At 49.4% G+C, this 21,787-nt stretch overlaps 1 protein-coding gene across 1 annotated transcript; it reads right to left on the bottom strand.

Moving 5' to 3' along the window:
• Positions 1 to 408: 408 nt before the first annotated feature.
• LOC121842779 (leucine-rich repeat extensin-like protein 5) lies at positions 409 to 14,412 on the bottom strand (the record flags this gene model as incomplete). The annotated part of the gene is made up of 4 exons (XM_042312523.1): positions 14,226 to 14,412; positions 13,627 to 13,826; positions 647 to 1,681; positions 409 to 590 (listed from the first exon to the last, which is right to left on the bottom strand). Coding segments are annotated over exons 1-4 (1,604 nt in total), but the record flags the coding sequence as incomplete, so codon positions are not given.
• Positions 14,413 to 21,787: the final 7,375 nt, after the last annotated feature.

Raw genomic sequence — 21,787 nt, 5'->3', positions numbered from 1 at the left:
GTCTAAACTGAGGTAGTAGATAGGTCCAGTATACTACTGTTTCAACTGAGGTAGTACTACTGTCTAAACTGAGGTAGTAGATAGGTCCAGTATACTACTGTCTCAACTGAGGTAGTAGATAGTTCCAGTATACTACTGTCTCAACTGAGGTAGTACTGCTGTCTAAACTGAAGTAGTAGATAGTTCCAGTATACTACTGTCTAAACTGAGGTAGAATGTTTAGGTCAATCAAAGCTCCCTGTAATGGTTCAGTATACTGCTGTCTAAAAGCTCCCTGTAATGTTTCAGTATACTACTGTCTAAAAGCTCCCTGTAATGTTTCAGTATACTGCTGTCTAAAAGCTCCCTGTAATGTTTCAGTATACTGCTGTCTAAAAGCTCCCTGTAATGTTTCCAGTTGATACGTACCAGCTGGTGTTAGAGAGGAGGGCAGGGGGGATGTGAGGGGAGGCTGGGTAACTGCACCGCCTGGGGCTCGGTGCTGCTTCGTCCTGATGGAGCTGTGGTGTTAGAGAGGAGGGCAGGGGGATGTGAGGGGAGGCTGGGTAACTGCACCGCCTGGGGCTCGGTGCTGCTTCGTCCTGATGGAGCTGTGGTGTTAGAGAGGAGGGCAGGGGGAATGTGAGGGGAGGCTGGGTAACTGCACCGCCTGGGGCTCGGTGCTGCTTCGTCCTGATGGAGCTGTGGTGTTAGAGAGGAGGGCAGGGGGATGTGAGGGGAGGCTGGGTAACTGCACCCCCTTTGGCTCGGTGCTGCTTCGTCCTGATGGAGCTGTGGTGTTAGAGAGGAGGGCAGGGGGATGTGAGGGGAGGCTGGGTAACTGCACCGCCTGGGGCTCGGTGCTGCTTCGTCCTGATGGAGCTGTGGTGTTAGAGAGGAGGGCAGGGGGATGTGAGGGGAGGCTGGGTAACTGCACCGCCTGGGGCTCGGTGCTGCTTCGTCCTGATGGAGCTGTGGTGTTAGAGAGGAGGGCAGGGGGATGTGAGGGGAGGCTGGGTAACTGCACCGCCTGGGGCTCGGTGCTGCTTCGTCCTGATGGAGCTGTGGTGTTAGAGAGGAGGGCAGGGGGATGTGAGGGGAGGCTGGGTAACTGCACCGCCTGGGGCTCGGTGCTGCTTCGTCCTGATGGAGCTGTGGTGTTAGAGAGGAGGGCAGGGGGATGTGAGGGGAGGCTGGGTAACTGCACCACCTGGGGCTCGGTGCTGTTTCGTCCTGATGGAGCTGTGGTGTTAGAGAGGAGGGCAGGGGGATGTGAGGGGAGGTTGGGTAACTGCACCGCCTGGGGCTCGGTGCTGTTTCGTCCTGATGGAGCTGTGGTGTTAGAGAGGAGGGCAGGGGGATGTGAGGGGAGGCTGGGTAACTGCACCGCCTGGGGCTCGGTGCTGCTTCGTCCTGATGGAGCTGTGGTGTTAGAGAGGAGGGCAGGGGGATGTGAGGGGAGGCTGGGTAACTGCACCGCCTGGGGCTCGGTGCTGCTTCGTCCTGATGGAGCTGTGGTGTTAGAGAGGAGGGCAGGGGGATGTGAGGGGAGGCTGGGTAACTGCACCGCCTGGGGCTCGGTGCTGCTTCGTCCTGATGGAGCTGTGGTGTTAGAGAGGGGGGATGTGAGGGCAGGCTGGGTAACTGCACCGCCTGGGGCTCGGTGCTGCTTCGTCCTGATGGAGCTGTGGTGCACCGTTAACTGTCCAGTTTATATACATACGGCCTGTTAGTTACAGTGAGGGCTGTTATATCACAGGACCTGACACAGGCTGTACTGTCTACTACATCACCCAGAGTAAACACAGGACCTGACACAGGCTGTACTGACTATCACCCAGAGTAAACACAGGACCTGACAGGCTGTACTGTCTATCACCCAGAGTAAACACAGGACCTGACAGTCTGTACTGTCTATCACCCAGAGTAAACACAGGACCTGACAGGCTGTACTGTCTATCACCCAGAGTAAACACAGGACCTGACAGTCTGTACTGTCTATCACCCACAGGACCTGACAGGCTGTACTGTCTATCACCCAGAGTAAACACAGGACCTGACAGTCTGTACTGTCTATCACCCACAGGACCTGACAGGCTGTACTGTCTATCACCCAGAGTAAACACAGGACCTGACAGTCTGTACTGTCTATCACCCAGAGTAAACACAGGACCTGACAGTCTGTACTGTCTATCACCCAGAGTAAACACAGGACCTGACAGTCTGTACTGTCTATCACCCAGAGTAAACACAGGACCTGACAGTCTGTACTGTCTATCACCCAGAGTAAACACAGGACCTGACACAGGCTGTACTGACTATCACCCAGAATAAACACAGGACCTGACAGACTGTACTGACTATCACCCACAGTAAACACAGGACCTGACAGGCTGTACTGTCTATCACCCAGAGTAAACACAGGACCTGACAGTCTGTACTGTCTATCACCCAGAGTAAACACATGACCTGACAGGCTGTACTGTCTATCACCCACAGTAAACAGAGAGCATGACATCACGTCAGCAGAGCAGGCCTGAGCACCACACCTCCACCCTGGGCTGGGTCTGCCAGGTTCAAATACTATTTGAAATGAGTTACAATACGTTAAATGTGCTTCATTGAGCTTGCCTGGCTTAATGAGCCAATAGAGACGTCCCAAAACTGCAGACTCCCATCGATATGGCACTCTGGGCAGGCTAGATCAAACCATAAAACTATTTAAAAAGATTTCAAGTAGTTTCTGAACCCAAGTCTGTCATACACCCTGGGATGGGCCAGCCGGTCCTTCAGCCAGCCTGCCTGCCAGCCAGCCAGCCAGCCTGTCATTAATCTACTGGAGAGTGTTTCAACATGTCTGACTGAGTACACAACGAAGACAGTCAATAACACCAGAGAGCAGCCTGGGGAAGATCAGGGTTTGTCAACTATTGTAGTGAAACCAGCAGCATTGTCTGGGGTGTAGAGTGACTGACAATACTGTGTTTACATCTGGGGTGTAGAGTGACCTGTGTCTGGGGTGTAGAGTGACTGACAATACTGTGTTTACGTCTGTGGTGTAGAGTGACCTGTGTCTGGGGTGTAGAGTGACTGACAATACTGTGTTTACATCTGGGGTGTAGAGTGACCTGTGTCTGGGGTGTAGAGTGACCTGTGTCTGGGGTGTAGAGTGACCTGTGTCTGTGGTGTAGAGTGACCTGTGTCTGGGGTGTAGAGTGACCGACAATACTGTGTTTACATCTGGGGTGTAGAGTGACCTGTGTCTGGGGTGTGTAGAGTGACCTGTGTCTGGGGTGTAGAGGACCGACAATACTGTGTTTACATCTGGGGTGTAGAGTGACCTGTGTCTGGGGTGTAGAGTGACCTGTGTCTGGGGTGTAGAGTGACTGACAATACTGTGTTTACATCTGGGGTGTAGAGTGACTGACAATACTGTGTTTACATCTGGGGTGTAGAGTGACCGACAATACTGTGTTTACATCTGGGGTGTAGAGTGACCTGTGTCTGGGGTGTAGAGTGACTGACAATACTGTGTTTTACATCTGGGGTGTAGAGTGACTGACAATACTGTGTTTACATCTGGGGTGTAGAGTGACCGACAATACTGTGTTTACATCTGGGGTGTAGAGTGACCTGTGTCTGGGGTGTAGAGTGACCGACAATACTGTGTTTACATCTGGGGTGTAGAGTGACCGACAATACTGTGTTTACATCTGGGGTGTAGAGTGACTGACAATACTGTGTTTACATCTGGGGTGTAGAGTGACCAGTGTCTGGGGTGTAGAGTGACCTGTGTCTGGGTGTAGAGTGACCGACAATACTGTGTTTACATCTGGGGTGTAGAGTGACCGACAATACTGTGTTTACATCTGGGGTGTAGAGTGACCTGTGTCTGGGGTGTAGAGTGACCGACAATACTGTGTTTACATCTGTGGTGTAGAGTGACCGACAATACTGTGTTTACATCTGGGGTGTAGAGTGACCTGTGTCTGGGGTGTAGAGTGACCGACAATACTGTGTTTACATCTGGGGTGTAGAGTGACCTGTGTCTGGGTGTAGAGTGACCTGTGTCTGGGGTGTAGAGTGATCGACAATACTGTGTTTACATCTGGGGTGTAGAGTGACCTGTGTCTGGGGTGTAGAGTGACCTGTGTCTGGGGTGTAGAGTGACCTGTGTCTGGGGTGTAGAGTGACCTGTGTCTGGGGTGTAGAGTGACCTGTGTCTGGGGTGTAGAGTGACCTGTGTCTGGGGTGTAGAGGACCGACAATACTGTGTTTACATCTGGGGTGTAGAGTGACCTGTGTCTGGGGTGTAGAGTGACCGACAATACTGTGTTTACATCTGAAGTGTAGAGTGGCCTGTGTCTGGGGTGTGTAGAGTGACCAACAATACTGTGTTTACATCTGGGGTGTAGAGTGACCTGTGTCTGGGGTGTAGAGTAGCCTGTGTCTGGGGTGTAGAGTGACCTGCGTCTGGGGTGTAGAGTGACCTGTGTCTGGGGTGTAGAGTGACCGACAATACTGTGTTTACATCTGGGGTGTAGAGTGACCTGTGTCTGGGGTGTAGAGTGACCTGTGTCTGGGGTGTAGAGTGGCCTGTGTCTGGGGTGTAGAGTGGCCTGTGTCTGGGGTGAAAGGTGACCGACAATACTGTGTTTACATCTGGGGTGTAGAGTGACCTGTGTCTGGTGTGTAGAGTGACCGACAATACTGTGTTTACATCTGAGGTGTAGAGTGACCTGTGTCCGGGGTGTAGAGTGGCCTGTGTCTGGGGTGTAGAGTGGCCTGTGTCTGGGGTGAAAGGTGACCGACAATACTGTGTTTACATCTGGGGTGTAGAGTGACCTGTGTCTGGGGTGAAAGGTGACCGACAATACTGTGTTTACATCTGGGGTGTAGAGTGACCTGTGTCTCTTCTACTGGCTAAATAACTCTTCTAAATAACTCTTCTATGGGCTAAATAACTCTTCTAAATAACTCTTCTACGGGCTAAATAACTCTTCTAAATAACTCTTCCACTGGCTAAATCTGACACGGGATTCCAGATAGCAAAACCTGAGAGGCATTCAACAGCTCTCCCTTCGTCAGTCTTACTGAGCTACATGAGTCATTCAACAGCTCTCCCTTCGTCAGTCTTACTGAGCTACATGAGGTATTCAACAGCTCTCCCTTCGTCAGTCTTACTGAGCTACATGAGTCATTCAACAGCTCTCCCTTCGTCAGTCTTACTGAGCTACATGAGTCATTCAACAGCTCTCCCTTCGTCAGTCTTACTGAGCTACATGAGTCATTCAACAGCTCTCCTTCGTCAGTCTTACTGAGCTACATGAGTCATTCAACAGCTCTCCCTTCGTCAGTCTTACTGAGCTACATGAGTCATTCAACAGCTCTCCCTTCGTCAGTCTTACTGAGCTACATGAGTCATTCAACAGCTCTCCCTTCGTCAGTCTTACTGAGCTACATGAGTCATTCAACAGCTCTACCTTCGACAGTCTCACTGAGCTACATGAGTCATTCAACAGCTCTCCCTTCGTCAGTCTTACTGAGCTACATGAGTCATTCAACAGCTCTCCCTTCACAGTCTTACTGAGCTACATGAGTCATTCAACAGCTCTCCCTTCGTCAGTCTTACTGAGCTACATGAGTCATTCAACAGCTCTCCCTTCGTCAGTCTTACTGAGCTACATGAGTCATTCAACAGCTCTCCCTTCGTCAGTCTTACTGAGCTACATGAGTCATTCAACAGCTCTCCCTTCGTCAGTCTTACTGAGCTACATGAGTCATTCAACAGCTCTCCTTTCGTCAGTCCTTACTGAGCTACATGAGTCATTCAACAGCTCTCCCTTCGTCAGTCTTACTGAGCTACATGAGTCATTCAACAGCTCTCCCTTCGTCAGTCCTTACTGAGCTACACGAGTCATTCAACAGCTCTCCCTTCGTCAGTCTTACTGAGCTACATGAGTCATTCAACAGCTCTCCCTTCGACAGTCTTACTGAGCTACATGAGTCATTCAACAGCTCTCCCTTCGTCAGTCTTACTGAGCTACATGAGTCATTCAACAGCTCTCACTTCGTCAGTCTTACTGAGCTACATGAGTCATTCAACAGCTCTCACTTCGTCAGTCTTACTGAGCTACATGAGTCATTCAACAGCTCTCACTTCGTCAGTCCTTACTGAGCTACATGAGTCATTCAACAGCTCTCCCTTCGTCAGTCCTTACTGAGCTACATGAGTCATTCAACAGCTCTCCCTTCGTCAGTCTTACTGAGCTACATGAGTCATTCAACAGCTCTCCCTTCGTCAGTCTTACTGAGCTACATGAGTCATTCAACAGCTCTCCCTTCGTCAGTCTTACTGAGCTACATGAGTCATTCAACAGCTCTCCCTTCGTCAGTCTTACTGAGCTACATGAGTCATTCAACAGCTCTCCCTTCGACAGTCTCACTGAGCTACATGAGTCATTCAACAGCTCTCCCTTCGTCAGTCTTACTGAGCTACATGAGTCATTCAACAGCTCTCACTTCGTCAGTCCTTACTGAGCTACATGAGTCATTCAACAGCTCTCCCTTCGACAGTCTCACTGAGCTACATGAGTCATTCAACAGCTCTCCCTTCGTCAGTCTTACTGAGCTACATGAGTCATTCAACAGCTCTCCCTTCACAGTCTTACTGAGCTACATGAGTCATTCAACAGCTCTCCCTTCGACAGTCTCACTGAGCTACATGAGTCATTCAACAGCTCTCCCTTCGTCAGTCTTACTGAGCTACATGAGTCATTCAACAGCTCTCCCTTCGTCAGTCTTACTGAGCTACATGAGTCATTCAACAGCTCTCCCTTCGACAGTCTCACTGAGCTACATGAGTCATTCAACACATGAGTCATGACACTGCTTTGAAACGGAGGAGAAAGAAGATGAGATTCTCTTCCTCTCCCTGCTGTATCACATTTAGACACCGTTTATCATTGCTGTGTGGCACCATGACTCTTATTGAGATAATAACACACTCTGCATATCCAGCATACCTGGTACCTGACCCCAGGAGGGAGACTCCTAATCTAGAATAACCTACTCAGTGTTACTCTGCATATCCAGCATACCTGGTACCAGTCCAGGAGGGGAGACTCTAATCTAGAATAACCTACTCAGTGTTATTCTGCATATCCAGCATACCTGGTACCTGACTCCAGGAGGGGAGACTCCTAATCTAGAATAACCTACTCAGTGTTATTCTGCATATCCAGCATACCTGGTACCTGACTCCAGGAGGGGAGACTCCTAATCTAGAATAACCTACTCAGCATCACTCTGATGGGGAGCAGATTGTGTCATAGCACCATGCGGTACCTAGTCCTCCCAGTCACACAGGGATCATAGCTCTCAGAGCTTTTTAAGTCCCTCAGACACTTACTCATTATCCACCAAGCTGATTATCTGAGAACTAGCACCTAAATCTCTCTCTGTCTCCCAGAGGTTTAAGCTGCTCTAATATTTGGGTTGTCCCCTCCAGCTCTAATCAGCTGAAGGTTTTCTTGTTCTCAGATATATTATCTCTGAGAGAACAGTTCCAAGGGACATGTGACACGTCCATCCATCTGAGACGGAGTGGAGGGGTGGACCATTCCCCAAACCAGGCCCCCGTCCTTAATGATGGACCATTCCCCAAACCAGGCCCCTGTCCTTAATGATGGACCATTCCCCAAACCAGGCCCCCATCCTTAATGATGGACCATTCCCCAAACCAGGCCCCCATCCTTAATGATGGACCATTCCCCAAACCAGGCCTCCATCCTTAATGATGGACCATTCCCCAAACCAGGCCCCCATCCTTAATGATGGACCATTCCCCAAACCAGGCCTGTGTCCTTAATGATGGACCATTCCCAAACCAGGCCTGTGTCCTTAATGATGGACCATTCCCCAAACCAGGCCTGTGTCCTTAATGATGGACCATTCCCCCAAACCAGGCCTGTGTCCTTAATGATGGACCATTCCCCAAACCAGGCCCCCATCCTTAATGATGGACCATTCCTCAAACCAGGCCTGTCTCCTTAATGATGGACCATTCCCCAAACCAGGCCTGTCTCCTTAATGAGGGACCATTCCCCAAACCAGGCCTCCATCCTTAATGATGGACCATTCCCCATACCAGGCCTGTCTCCTTAATGATGGACCATTCCCAAACCAGGCCTCTGTCCTTAATGATGGACCATTCCCCAAACCAGGCCTCCATGCTTAATGATGGACCATTCCCAAACCAGGCCTCCATCCTAATGATGGACCATTCCCCAAACCAGGCCTGTGACCTTAATGATGGACCATTCCCAAACCAGGCCTGTGTCCTAATGATGGAACATTCCCCAAACCAGGCCTGTGTCCTTAATGATGGACCATTCCCAAACCAGGCCTCCATCCCCAATGATGGACCATTCCCCAAACCAGGCCTCCATCCTTAATGATGGACCATTCCCCAAACCAGGCCTCCATCCTTAATGATGGACCATTCCTCAAACCAGGCCTGTCTCCTTAATGATGGACCATTCCCAAACCAGGCCTGTCTCCTTAATGAGGGACCATTCCCCAAACCAGGCCTCCATCCTTAATGATGGACCATTCCCCATACCAGGCCTGTCTCCTTAATGATGGACCATTCCCAAACCAGGCCTGTGTCCTTAATGATGGACCATTCCCCAAACCAGGCCTCCGTCCTTAATGATGGACCATTCCCCAAACCAGGCCTGTCTCCTTAAAGAAGGACCATTCCCCAAACCAGGCCTCCATCCTTAATGATGGACCATTCCCCAAACCAGGCCTGTGTCCTTAATAATGGACCATTCCCCAAACCAGGCCTGTCTCCTTAATGATGGACCATTCCCCAAACCAGGCCTGTGTCCTTAATGATGGACCATTCCCCAAACCAGGTCTCCATCCTTAATGATGGACCATTCCCCAAACCAGGCCTCCATCCTCGATGATGGACCATTCCCCAAACCAGGCCTGTGTCCTTAATGATGGACCATTCCCCAAACCAGGCCTCCATCCTTAATGATGGACCATTCCCCAAACCAGGCCTGTGTCCTTAATGATGGACCATTCCCCAAACCAGGCCTCCATCCTTAATGATGGACCATTCCCAAACCAGGCCTCCATCCTTGATGATGGACCATTCCCCAAACCAGGCCTCCATCCTTAATGATGGACCATTCCCCAAACCAGGCCTCCATCCTTAATGACGGACCATTCCCCAAACCAGGTCTGTGTCCTTAATGAGGGACCATTCCCAAACCAGGTCTGTGTCCTTAATGATGGACCATTCCCCAAACCAGGCCTGTCTCCTTAATGATGGAATTCCCCCAAACCAGGCCTGTCTCCTTAATGATGGACCATTCCCCAAACCAGGCATGTGTCCTTAGATGGACCATTCCCCAAACCAGGTGCAGTATTGATATGCAGGAATCAGTGGGAGCCAGAGCACAGTAGTGGAGAGAGATGTGCAGTATTGATATGCAGGAATCAGTGAGGAGCCAGAGCACAGTAGTGGAGAGAGATGTGCAGTATTGATACGCAGGAATCGGAGGGAGACAGACCACAGTAGTGGAGAGAGATGTGCAGTATTGATATGCAGGAATCGGAGGGAGCCAGAGCACAGTAGTGGAAGAGATGTGCAGTATTGATATGCAGGAATCGGAGGGAGCCAGACCACAGTAGTGAGAGAGATGTGCAGTATTGATATGCAGGAATCAGTGGGAGCCAGAGCACAGTAGTGGAGAGAGATGTGCAGTATTGAAGTGACCAGTGACCCTGGTTTCTGTTAACCCCTGGTTTCTGTTAACCCCTGGTTTCTGTTAACCCCTGGTTTCTGTTAACCCCTGGTTTCTGTTAACCCTTGGTTTCTGGTAACCCCTGGTTTCTGTTAACCCCTGGTTTCTGTTAACCCTGGTTTCTGGTAACCCCTGGTAACCCCTGGTTTCTGGTAACCCCTGGTAACCCCTGGTTTCTGGTAACCCCTGGTTTCTGGTAACCCCTGGTTTCTGGTAACCCCTGGTAACCCCTGGTTTCTGGTAACCCCTGGTTTCTGGTAACCCCTGGTTTCTGGTAACCCCTGGTAACCCCTGGTTTCTGGTAACCCTGGTTTCTGGTAACCCCTGGTTTCTGGTAACCCTGGTTTCTGGTAACCCCTGGTAACCCCTGGTTTCTGGTAACCCCTGGTAACCCTGGTTTCTGTTAACCCCTGGTTTCTGTTAACCCCTGGTTTCTGGTAACCCCTGGTTTCTGGTAACCCCTGGTAACCCCTGGTTTCTGGTAACCCCTGGTTTCTGGTAACCCCTGGTAACCCCTGGTTTCTGGTAACCCTGGTAACCCCTGGTTTCTGGCAACCCCTGGTAACCCCTGGTTTCTGGTAACCCCTGGTAACCCCTGGTTTCTGGTAACCCCTGGTAACCCCTGGTTTCTGGTAACCCCTGGTTTCTGATAGCCCCTGGTTTCTGATAACCCCTGGTCTCTGGTAACCCCTGGTTTCTGGTAACCCCTGGTTTCTGGTAACCCCTGGTAACCCCTGGTTTCTGTTAACCTCTGGTTTCTGGTAACCCCTGGTTTCTGGTAACCCTAACCCCAGGTTTCTGGTAACCCCTGGTTTCTGGTAACCCCTGGTAACCCCTGGTTTCTGGTAACCCCTGGTTTCTGGTAACCCCTGGTTTCTGTTAACCCTGGTTTCTGATAGCCCCTGGTTTCTGATAACCCCTGGTCTCTGGTAACCCCTGGTTTCTGGTAACCCCTGGTTTCTGGTAACTGGTAACCCTGGTTTCTGGTAACCCCTGGTAACCCCTGGTTTCTGTTAACCTCTGGTTTCTGGTAACCCCTGGTTTCTGGTAACCCCAGGTTTCTGGTAACCCCTGGTTTCTGGTAACCCCTGGTAACCCCTGGTTTCTGGTAACCCCTGGTTTCTGGTAACCCCTGGTTTCTGGCAACCCCTGGTAACCCCTGGTTTCTGGTAACCCCTGGTAACCCTGGTTTCTGGCAACCCCTGGTTTCTGGTAACCCCTGGTAACCCCTGGTTTCTGGTAACCCCTGGTTTCTGGTAACCCCTGGTTTCTGTTAACCCCTGGTTTCTGATAGCCCCTGGTTTCTGATAACCCCTGGTCTCTGGTAACCCCTGGTTTCTGGTAACCCCTGGTTTCTGGTAACCCCTGGTAACCCCTGGTTTCTGTTAACCTCTGGTTTCTGGTAACCCCTGGTTTCTGGTAACCCCAGGTTTCTGGTAACCCCTGGTTTCTGGTAACCCCTGGTTTCTGGTAACCCTGGTTTCTGGTAACCCCTGGTAACCCTGGTTTCTGGTAACCCCTGGTAACCCCTGGTTTCTGGCAACCCCTGGTAACCCCTGGTTTCTGGTAACCCCTGGTAACCCCTGGTTTCTGGTAACCCCTGGTTTCTGGTGGTTTCTGTTAACCCCTGGTTTCTGATAGCCCCTGGTTTCTGATAACCCCTGGTCTCTGGTAACCCCTGGTTTCTGGTAACCCCTGGTTTCTGGTAACCCCTGGTAACCCCTGGTTTCTGTTAACCTCTGGTTTCTGGTAACCCCTGGTTTCTGGTAACCCCAGGTTTCTGATAACATCTGGTTTCCAGTACTCTATACTGTGTGGTTAAGGTAGCCTGGTTTCCCCAGTACTCTACACTGTGTGGTTAAGGTAGCCTGGTTTCCAGTGTAGTAGAACTTACAGTGAAATGCTGAATACAACAGGTGTAGTAGACCTCACAGTGAAATGTTGAATACAACAGGTGTAGTAGACCTTACAGTGAAATGATGAATACAACAGGTGTAGTAGACCTTACAGTGAAATGCTGAATACAACAGGTGTAGTAGACCTAACAGTGAAATGATGAATACAATACAGGTGTAGTAGACCTTACAGTGAAATGCTGAATACAACAGGTGTAGTAGACCTTACAGTGAAATGCTGAATACAGCAGGTGTAGTAGACCTCACAGTGAAATGCTGAATAAAACAGGTGTAGTAGACCTCACAGTGAAATGCTGAATAGAACAGGTGTAGTAGACCTTACAGTGAAATGCTGAATACAACAGGTGTAGTAGACCTCACAGTGAAATGCTGAATAAAACAGGTGTAGTAGACCTTACAGTGAAATGCTGAATACAACAGGTGTAGTAGACCTACAGTGAAATGCTGAATACAACAGGTGTAGTAGACCTCACAGTGAAATGCTGAATACAACAGGTGTAGTAGACCTTACAGTGAAATGTTTACAGCAGGTGTAGTAGACCTCACAGTGAAATGCTGAATACAACAGGTGTAGTAGACCTCACAGTGAAATGCTGAATACAACAGGTGTAGTAGACCTCACAGTGAAATGCTGAATACATACAGGTGTAGTAGACCTCACAGTGAAATGCTGAATACAACAGGTGTAGTAGACCTTACAGTGAAATGTTTACTTACAAGCCCTTAACCAACATTGCAGTTTACAAAAATACTAATAAGAAATAAAAGTAACAAGTAATTAAAGAGCAGCAGTAAAATAACAATAGTGGGACTATATACAGGGGTACCGGTACAGAGTCAATGTGGAGGTTATATACAGGGGTACCGGTACAGAGTCAATGTGGAGGCTATATACAGGGGGTACCGGTACAGAGTCAATGTGGAGGCTATATACAGGGGGGTACCGGTACAGAGTCAATGTGGAGGCTATATACAGGGGGTACCGGTACAGAGTCAATGTGGAGGCTATATACAGGGGTACCGGTACAGAGTCAATGTGGAGGCTATATACAGGGGTACCGGTACAGAGTCAATGTGGAGGCTATATACAGGGGGTACCGGTACAGAGTCAATGTGGAGGCTATATACAGGGGGTACCGGTACAGAGTCAATGTGGAGGCTATATACAGGGGGTACCGGTACAGAGTCAATGTGGAGGCTATATACAGGGGGTACGGTACAGAGTCAATGTGGAGGCTATATACAGGGTGTTACGGTACAGAGTCAATGTGGAGACTATACAGGGTATTACGGTACAGAGTCAATGTGGAGGCTATATACAGGGTATTACGGTACAGAGTCAATGTGGAGGCTATATACAGGGGTACCGGTACAGAGTCAATGTGGAGGCTATATACAGGGTATTACGGTACAGAGTCAATGTGGAGGCTATATACAGGGTATTACGGTACAGAGTCAATGTGGAGGCTATATACAGGGGGTACTGGTACAGAGTCAATGTGGAGGCTATATACAGGGTATTACGGTACAGAGTCAATGTGGAGGCTATATACAGGGGTACCGGTACAGAGTCAATGTGGAGGCTATATACAGGGGGCACCAGTACAGAGTCAATGTCAACTTTAGAGAGGAGAGAGAGAGAGAGAGCATTCTTAGCTGGATCAGGGGAGTACCTACGTTGTGGAGAATAGAGTGGCCCAGTTCCAGGGAGTACCCTACGGTAGAATAGAGTGGCCCAGTTCCAGGAGTACCCTACAATTAGAATAGAGTGGCCCAGTTCCAGGGGAGTACCCTACGTTAGAATAGAGTGGCCCAGTTCCAGGGGAGTACCCTACGTTAGAATAGAGTGGCCCAGTTCCTCCGACTGGGTAGAAATTTCAATGGTGTGAAATGGAGCAAACTCCTCCCACCCGGGGCACCGGGCCATACACAACAAACTGTCTGACAGGCAGAGAGGCGGACCTGGTGTAGGCGGGCCTGGTGTGGGCAGGACTGGTGTGGGGCGGGCCGTAGCGTGTGCTCGTCGCTGCAGTGTGTGAAAGCAGTAGTTGGTCGTTGCAGTGGTACGGTTTGGAAGGAGGTCGACCAGCAGAGAGACTCACTGAGAATACTGAGGACAATGATCCCAGGATACACTACTACAGAGGACATACTGCATACACTATGGTGAGTGGACACACACACACTGAACACACACTCACAGAACACACACACACAGAACACACACAGAACACACACACACACACTGAACACACACTCACAGAACACACGAACACACTGAACACACACTCACAGAACACACACACACACACACACACACACACACTGAACTCACACTCACAGAACACAGAACACACACACACACTGAACACACACTCACAGAACACACGTCACTGAACACACACACACTGAACACACACACACTGAACACACACACACTGAACACACACATTGAGCTGCATGTAGTTTTGTCTGAGGGGTGTTGCTGTGTGATGGCTTTCCACCTTACCGGTACGGGACAGGGTAGGACGGGACAGGGTGGGACAGGACAGGGGGGACCCGGTAGGACGAGGGCCCACAGGGTGGGACGGGGAGTGGGACAGGGTAGGACAGGACAGGGTGGGCCCAGGTGGGACAGGGTAGGACAGGACAGGGTGGGACACGGGGACATGACAGGGTAGGACAGGACAGATCATGTTAGATCATCCTACTGGGGAGAGGAGAGAGAGAGGCCCAGTTGTTGAAGAGCCTGTGGGGAAATTCAGTCTGGGGATAAAGTGTTGACTTTAAGGTTGAATAGGTGTTGTCACAAAGGGATGTTCCTCAAGGGCTTGAGGTGTGTGTGTTCCTGAGGTGTGTGTGTGTGTGTTTCCTGGCTGTGTGTCCTGAGGTGTGTGTGTGTGTGTTTTCCTTGCTGTGTGTCCTGAGGTGTGTGTGTTTCCTTGCTGTGTGTCCTGAGGTGTGTGTGTGTGTGTGTTTCCTTGCTGTGTGTCCTGAGGTGTGTGTGTTTCCTTGCTGTGTGTCCTGAGGTGTGTGTGTGTGTGTGTTTCCTTGCTGTGTGTCGTCGGTGTGGTGTGTGTGTTTCCTTGCTGTGTGTCCTGAGGTGTGTGTGTGTGTTTTTCCTTGCTGTGTGTCCTGGAGGTGTGTGTGTGTGTGTTTCCTTGCTGTGTGTCCTGAGGTGTGTGTGTGTGTGTTTCCTTGCTGTGTGTCCTGAGGTGTGTGTGTGTGTTTCCTTGCTGTGTGTCCTGAGGTGTGTGTGTGTTTCCTTGCTGTGTGTGCTGTGATTGTGTGTGTGTCCACGTGAATGTCTGTTTACAGAACACAGCTGCCTGAACTGCAGATGCGTGCCTCTCTGTGGGGTTGACTGGCTGTGCTGTTGGCCTTGGGGCAGACGGTTTGGGGCAGACAGTCTCCTCAGTACTGATCCCCTTCCTCTCTGAGGTAACCATAGTATGGACCTTACTGTGCTCACTGGGGAACTGAAGGGCTCTTTTGAAGGAGAGACACACACAACCAGAACACACACTGTGTGTGTTAAATCAAATCAAATCAAATCAAATCAAATTTTATTTGTCACATACACATGGTTAGCAGATGTTAATGCGAGTGTAGCGAAATGCTTGTGCTTCTAGTTCCGACAATGCAGTAATAACGAGCAAGTAATATAACTAACAACACAAAAAACTACTGTCATACACAGGGAACACACATGGGAAGAACACATGACACACACTCACAGGAACACACGACATGAGTGATGAACATGACAGGGTAGAACAGGACCAGATCATGTTGAGATGATCCTCTGGGGGACAGGAGAGACATATGAGTTGAAGGCCTGTGGGGAAATTCAGGTCTGGACAGTGGCTTTAGGGAAAGGGTGGCTAGGGATGTTCCTCACAGGACGGGTGTCATAAGGTGGGTGGTGGGACAGGGTAGGACGTTTCAGTATGGGACGGTATGCATATGTAGATGGACAGGGTGTGGTCGTGACGTAACATGACAGGGTAGGACAGGACAGATCATGCTAGTCATCCTACTGGTGGCTAGTGATGTAGACATCATTGTCCCAAGAGCCTGTGGGGAAATTCCTTGATGTAAAGTGGCTGGTTGAATAGGTGTTGTCATTAAAGGTGTTGTCAGTTGAGCCACTCAATGTGTGTGTGTGTGGCTGTGTTTCCTTGCTGTGTGTCCTGAGGTGTGCTGTGTGTGTTTCTTGCTGTGTGTGCTGTGATTGTGTGTGTGTGTGTTTCTGTTGTGCTGCCTGAGGTGTGCGTGCCTCTCTGTGTGTGTTGACTGGCTGTGCTGTCCTTAGGTGCAGACAGTCTCCTGCTGTGTGTCCCCTTCCTCTCTGATAACCGTAGTATGGTTTCCTTGCTGTGCTCACTGGGGAACTGTGTGGTGTCCTTTGAGGAAGTCAGGTTAACCAGGGTGTGTGTGTGTTTACCTCAAACATCCGAGGAAGGTCAGCCCTGTGGAGAGCTGTGAAAGGGAGAGTGAGAGTGAGAGTGAATGTCTGTTTAGAGAGAGAGATGAGTGGGGTTGACTGGCTGTGCTGAAGGCCTGGGGACAGTCTGGCTCAGTACTGATCCTTCCTCTTTTCAGGTAACACATGGAGTATGGGGGAGGAAGGGGAACTGAAGGTCGGGGGCATGAAGTGGAGAGACGGGCTTAACCAGGGATGTGCTGAGGTTAGCAAACAGTGGAGGAGGTCAGGGAAGAGATGGCTGAGGGGAAGAGAAAGGGAGAGTGGAGGGGGGAGGGAAGAGAGAGAGATGGCTGAGGGTTAGCAGGACAGTGGAGGAGGAGGAAGGAGAGATGGCGTCAAGAATTGTAATTTCAGGACAGTGGAGGGAGGGAGGAAGAGAGAGAGATGGCTAGAGGTTAGGGGCATGACAGTGGGAGGAGGGGGGAAGGAGAGATGGCTGAGGGTTAGCAGGACAGTGGAGGAGGGAGGGAAGAGAGAGAGATGGCTGAGGTTAGGGCAGAACAGTGGAGGAGGGGAGGAAGAGAGAGATGGCTGAGGGTTAGCAGGACAGTGGAGGAGGGAGGAAGAGAGATGGCTGAGGGTTAGCAGGACAGTGGAGGAGGAGGGAAGAGAGAGATGGCTGAGGGTTAGGGGGCAGGACAGTGGAGGAGGGAGGGAAGAGAGAGATTAAGCTGAGGGTTAGGGGGCAGGACAGTGGGAGGGAGGAAGAAGAGAGAGATGGCTGAGGGTTAGGGGGCATGACAGTGGAGGAGGGAGGGAAGAGAGAGATGGCTGAGGTTAGGGGGCAGGACAGTGGAGGAGGGAGGGAAGAGAGAGATGGCTGAGGTTAGGGAGGCATGACAGTGGAGGAGGGAGGGAGAGAGAGAGATGGCTGAGGTTAGGGGCATGACAGTGGAGGAGGGAGGAAGAGAGAGAGAGATTGCTGAGGGGAATTAAAGGCTTAGGACAGTGGAAGGGAGGGAAGAGAGATGGCTGAGGGTTAAAGGGGATGGACAGTGGAGGAGGGAGGGGGAAGAGAGAGAGATATGAGGTTAGGGGCATGACAGTGGAGGAGGGGAGGGAAGAGAGAGATGGCTGAGGTTAGGGGCAGGACAGTGGAGGAGGAAGGGAAGAGAGAGATGGCTGAGGGTTAGGGGCAGGACAGTGGAGGAGGGAGGGAAGAGAGAGAGATGGCTGAGGTTAGGGAACAGGACAGTGGAGGAGGGAGGGAAAAGAGAGAGATGGCTGAGGTTAGGGGCATGACAGTGGAGGAGGGAGGGAAGAGAGAGATGGCTGAGGGTTATGGGGCAGGACAGTGGAGGAGGGAGGAAGAGATGGCTGAGGGTTGGGGGCAGGACAGTGGAGGAGGGAGGAAGAGAGAGATGGCTGAGGGTTAGGGCAGGACAGTGGAGGAGGGAGGGAAGAGAGAGATGGCTGAGGGTTAGGGCAGGACAGTGGAGGAGGGGAGGGAAGAGAGAGAGATGGCTGAGGGTTACGGGGGCAGGACAGTGGAGGAGGGAGGGGAAGAGAGATGGCTGAGGGTTAGCATTACAGTGGAGGGAGGGAAGAGAGAGATGGCTGAGGTTAGGGGGCAGGACATGGAGGAGGGAAAGAGAGAGAGATGGCTGAGGGTTAAAGCAGGACAGTGGGAGGAGGGAGGAAGAGAGAGAGATTGAGGGTTACGGGCAGTGAGGAGGGAGGAAGAGAAGAGATGGCTGAGGTTAGCATTACAGGGAGGAGGGAGGGAAGAGAGAGATGGCTGAGGGTTAGCATTACAGTGGAGGAGGGAGGGAAGTGAGAGAGATGGCTGAAGGATTAAAGGGGCAGGACAGTGGAGGAGGGAGGGAAGAGAGAGAGATGGCTGAGGTTAGGGACAGGACAGTGGAGGAGGGAGGGAAGAGAGAGAGATGATTGAGGGTTACGGGGGACAGTGGGAGGAGGGAGGGAAGAGAGAGATGGCTGAGGGTTTCTCTCTGGAGGAGGATATATCCTTGATATACTCTGTGTTCTATACATATACAGTGGGATTGGGGTCTGCTGGGAGTCTCTCTGGCTCTGTCTCTGGGTCTCTCTGGTCTCTCTCTCTCTGGTCTCTCTCTCTGGTCTCTGGTCTCTCTCTCTGGTCTCTCTCTCTGGTCTCTCTGATATCCTCTACTTCTGTGGTCTCTATACATATCCTGGTCTCCCTGGGGTCTGCTGGGGTCTCTCTCTGGTCTTCTCTGGTCCCTGGCTCTCTGGTCTCTCTGGTCTCTCTCTGGTCTCTCTCTCTGGTCTCTGGTCTGGTCTCTCTCTCTGGTCTCTCTGATATATCCTTGATACTCTGTGCTCTATACATATCCCCCTATTGGGGTCTGCTGGGGTAATTCTATCCATGACACTCAGCGTTGAGATGTTTCTCTCTCTGGTCTCTCTCTCTCTGGTTCTCTCTGGTCTCAGGATTTCTTTCTCTCCTGGTCTCTCTCTCTCCCCAACCTCTCTCTCTGGTCTCTCTTCTGTCCCCCAACCTCCCTCCTGAGGTCGCTCTCTCACCATCCCACCCCCAACCTCCTCGCTCTCTGGTCTCTGGTCTCTCTCTCTCTCTCTCTCCCCAACCTCCTCTCCTCTGGTCTCTTTCTCTCCCCCCAACCTCCCCTCTCTCTGGTCTCGGGTCTCTCTTTATCTCTGGTCGCTCTCTCTCCCCCCAACCTCCCTCTCTCTGGTCTCTCTCTGTCCCCCCAACCTCCCTCTCTCTCTGGTCTCTCTTTTTTCTCTGGTCTCTCTCTCTCCCCCCAACCTCTCTCTCTGGCCTCTGGCTCTCTGGTCTCTCTGGTCTCTGGTCTCTCTCTGGTCTCTGGTCTCTCTGGTCTCTGGTCTCTCTCTCCCTGCTCTCTCTGGTCTCTCTCTGGTCTCTGGTCTCTCTCTCTCCCTCCCAACCTCTCTCTCTCTGGTCTCTGGTCTCTCTCTCTCGCTCTCTGGTCTCTGCTCTCTCTCTCCCCCAACCTCCCTCTCTCTGGTCTGTTCCTCTCAATTCAATTTAAGGGGCTTTATTGACATGGGAAACACATGTTTGCGTTGTAAGTGAAATAAACAATAAGAAATTAACAGTAAACATTACACTCACAAAAGTTCCAAAAGATTAAAGACATTTCAAATGTCATATTATATATATATATATATACAGTGTTGTAACGATGTGAAAATAGTTAATGTACAAAAGGGAAAATAAATAAGCATAAATATGGGTTGTATTTACAATGGTGTTTGTTCTTCACTGGTTGCCCTTTTCTTGTGGCAACAGGTAACAAATCTTGCTGCTGTGATGTCACACTGTGGTATTTCACCAGTAGATATGGGAGTTTATCAGAATTGTGGGTCTGTAATCCTGAGTGAAATATATGTGTCAGACTATGAGACGTCATAAAAAAAATGGTTTCCTTCTCATGAAAGTCTGAAGGCCCCAAACGGTTTGGTCTACAAAACTAAAACTACGGCCTACAAACTAATACAAACTAATACTACCTAATACTTCCTACAAACTAACACAAACTAATACTTCCTACAAACTAACACAAACTAAACTTCCTACAAACTAATACTTCCTACAAACTAACACAAACTAATACTTCCTACAAAACTAATACTTCCTACAAACTAATACGGCCTACACACTAATACTTCCTACAAAACTAATACTTCCTACAAACTAATACTCTACAAACTAATACTTCCTACAAACAATATGACCTACAAAACTAATACTACATAATACTTCCTACAAACTAATACAAACTAATACTACCTACAAACTAATACTACCTACTACCTACAAACTTACTTCCAACAAACTAATACTTCCTACAAACTAATACTTCCTACAAACTAATACAAACTAATACTTCCTACAAACTAATACTTCCTACAAACTAATACTGACCTGCAAACTAATACTACCTATCACTTCCTACAAAACTAATACAAACTACTACCTACAAACTAATACTACCTAATACTACCTACAAAACTACTCCTGCAAACTAATACTCCTACAAAACCAATATGGCCTACAAACTAACACACGGCCGCTCCCATGGAAAGATGAGACCACGAACCCCAAGGACTCGCCTGAGGGCCGTACCATCCATATGCTGACATTGACTTTGCTATTTTTGTGTGTCGCTACGTTTCGTTTGATAGCTAGTCAGCCAGCCAATAGAGAGAACATTGCATTGTGGGTTTTGTAGTCGACAGATTTTCCACAACGATTTTCACATTAATACTAACCTTATTATAATGGCAAAATGAAACATTTGTTCACCAAATATATTGTTCTCATTTATTAGTGTTATGTAATACTGTGAATTATAGGAACAGGGTTTTTGGGTGATTTCTCCTTTAAGTATTTCACTGTTTTCTGTGCATGGTACTAAATAGTAGGTTATCTCAGACCCTGTCTGTGCATGGTACTAAATAGTAGGTTATCTCTGTGACCCTGTCTGGTGCATGGTACTAAATAGTAGATTATCTCTGTGACTCTGTGCATGGTACTAAATAGTAGGTTATTCTGTGACCCTGTCTGTGCATGGTACTAAATAGTAGGTTATCTCTGTGACCCTGTCTGTGCATGGTACTAAATAGTAGATTATCTCTGTGACCCTGTCTGTGCATGGTACTAAATAGTAGATTATCTCTGTGACCCTGTCTGTGCATGGTACTAAATAGTAGATTATCTCTGTGACCCTGTCTGTGCATGGTACTAAATAGTAGATTATCTCTGTGACTCTGTGCATGGTACTAAATAGTAGATTATCTCTGTGACCCTGTCTGTGCATGGTACTAAATAGTAGATTATCTCTGTGACCCTGTCTGTGCATGGTACTAAATAGTAGGTTATCTCTGTGACCCTGTCTGTGCATGGTACTAAATAGTAGATTATCTCTGTGACCCTGTCTGTGCATGGTACTAAATAGTAGGTAACCCTGTCTGTGCATGACTAAATAGTAGTTATCTCTGTGACCCTGTCTGTGCATGGTACTAAATAGTAGATAACCTTTAGACTGTAGTCTGTCTGACTCTCTAACCTTTAGACTGTAGTCTGTCTGACTCTAACCTCTAGACTGTAGTTTGCTCTGATTCTCTAACCTCTAGACTGTAGTCTGCTCTGACTCTAACCTCTAGACTGTAGTCTGCTCTGACTCTCTAACCTCAAACTGTAGTCTGCTCTGACTCTCTAACCTCTAGACTGTAGTCTGCTCTAACTTCCTAACCTCTAGACTGTAGTCTGTCTGACTCTAACCTCTAGATTGTAGTCTGCCTGACTCTAACCTCTAGACTGAAGTCTGCTCTGACTCTAACCTCTAGACTGAAGTCTGCTCTGACTCTCTAACCTCTAGACTGTAGTCTGCTCTGATCAACCTCTAGACTGAAGTCTGCTCTGACTCTAACATTTAGATTGTAGTCTGCTCTGACTCTAAACTCAAAACTGTAGTCTGTCTGACTCTCTAACCTCTAGACTGTAGTCTGCTCTGACTCTCTAACCTCTAGACTGAAGTCTGTCTGACTCTCTAACCTTTAGACTGTAGTCTGCTCTGACTCTCTAACCTTTAGACTGTAGTCTGCTCTGACTC

This window comes from Oncorhynchus tshawytscha, unplaced genomic scaffold (genome assembly GCF_018296145.1).
Source record: "Oncorhynchus tshawytscha isolate Ot180627B unplaced genomic scaffold, Otsh_v2.0 Un_contig_18551_pilon_pilon, whole genome shotgun sequence".
NCBI classification, from domain to species: domain Eukaryota; kingdom Metazoa; phylum Chordata; class Actinopteri; order Salmoniformes; family Salmonidae; genus Oncorhynchus; species Oncorhynchus tshawytscha.
This window is presented reverse-complemented; position numbering and strand designations above follow the sequence as displayed.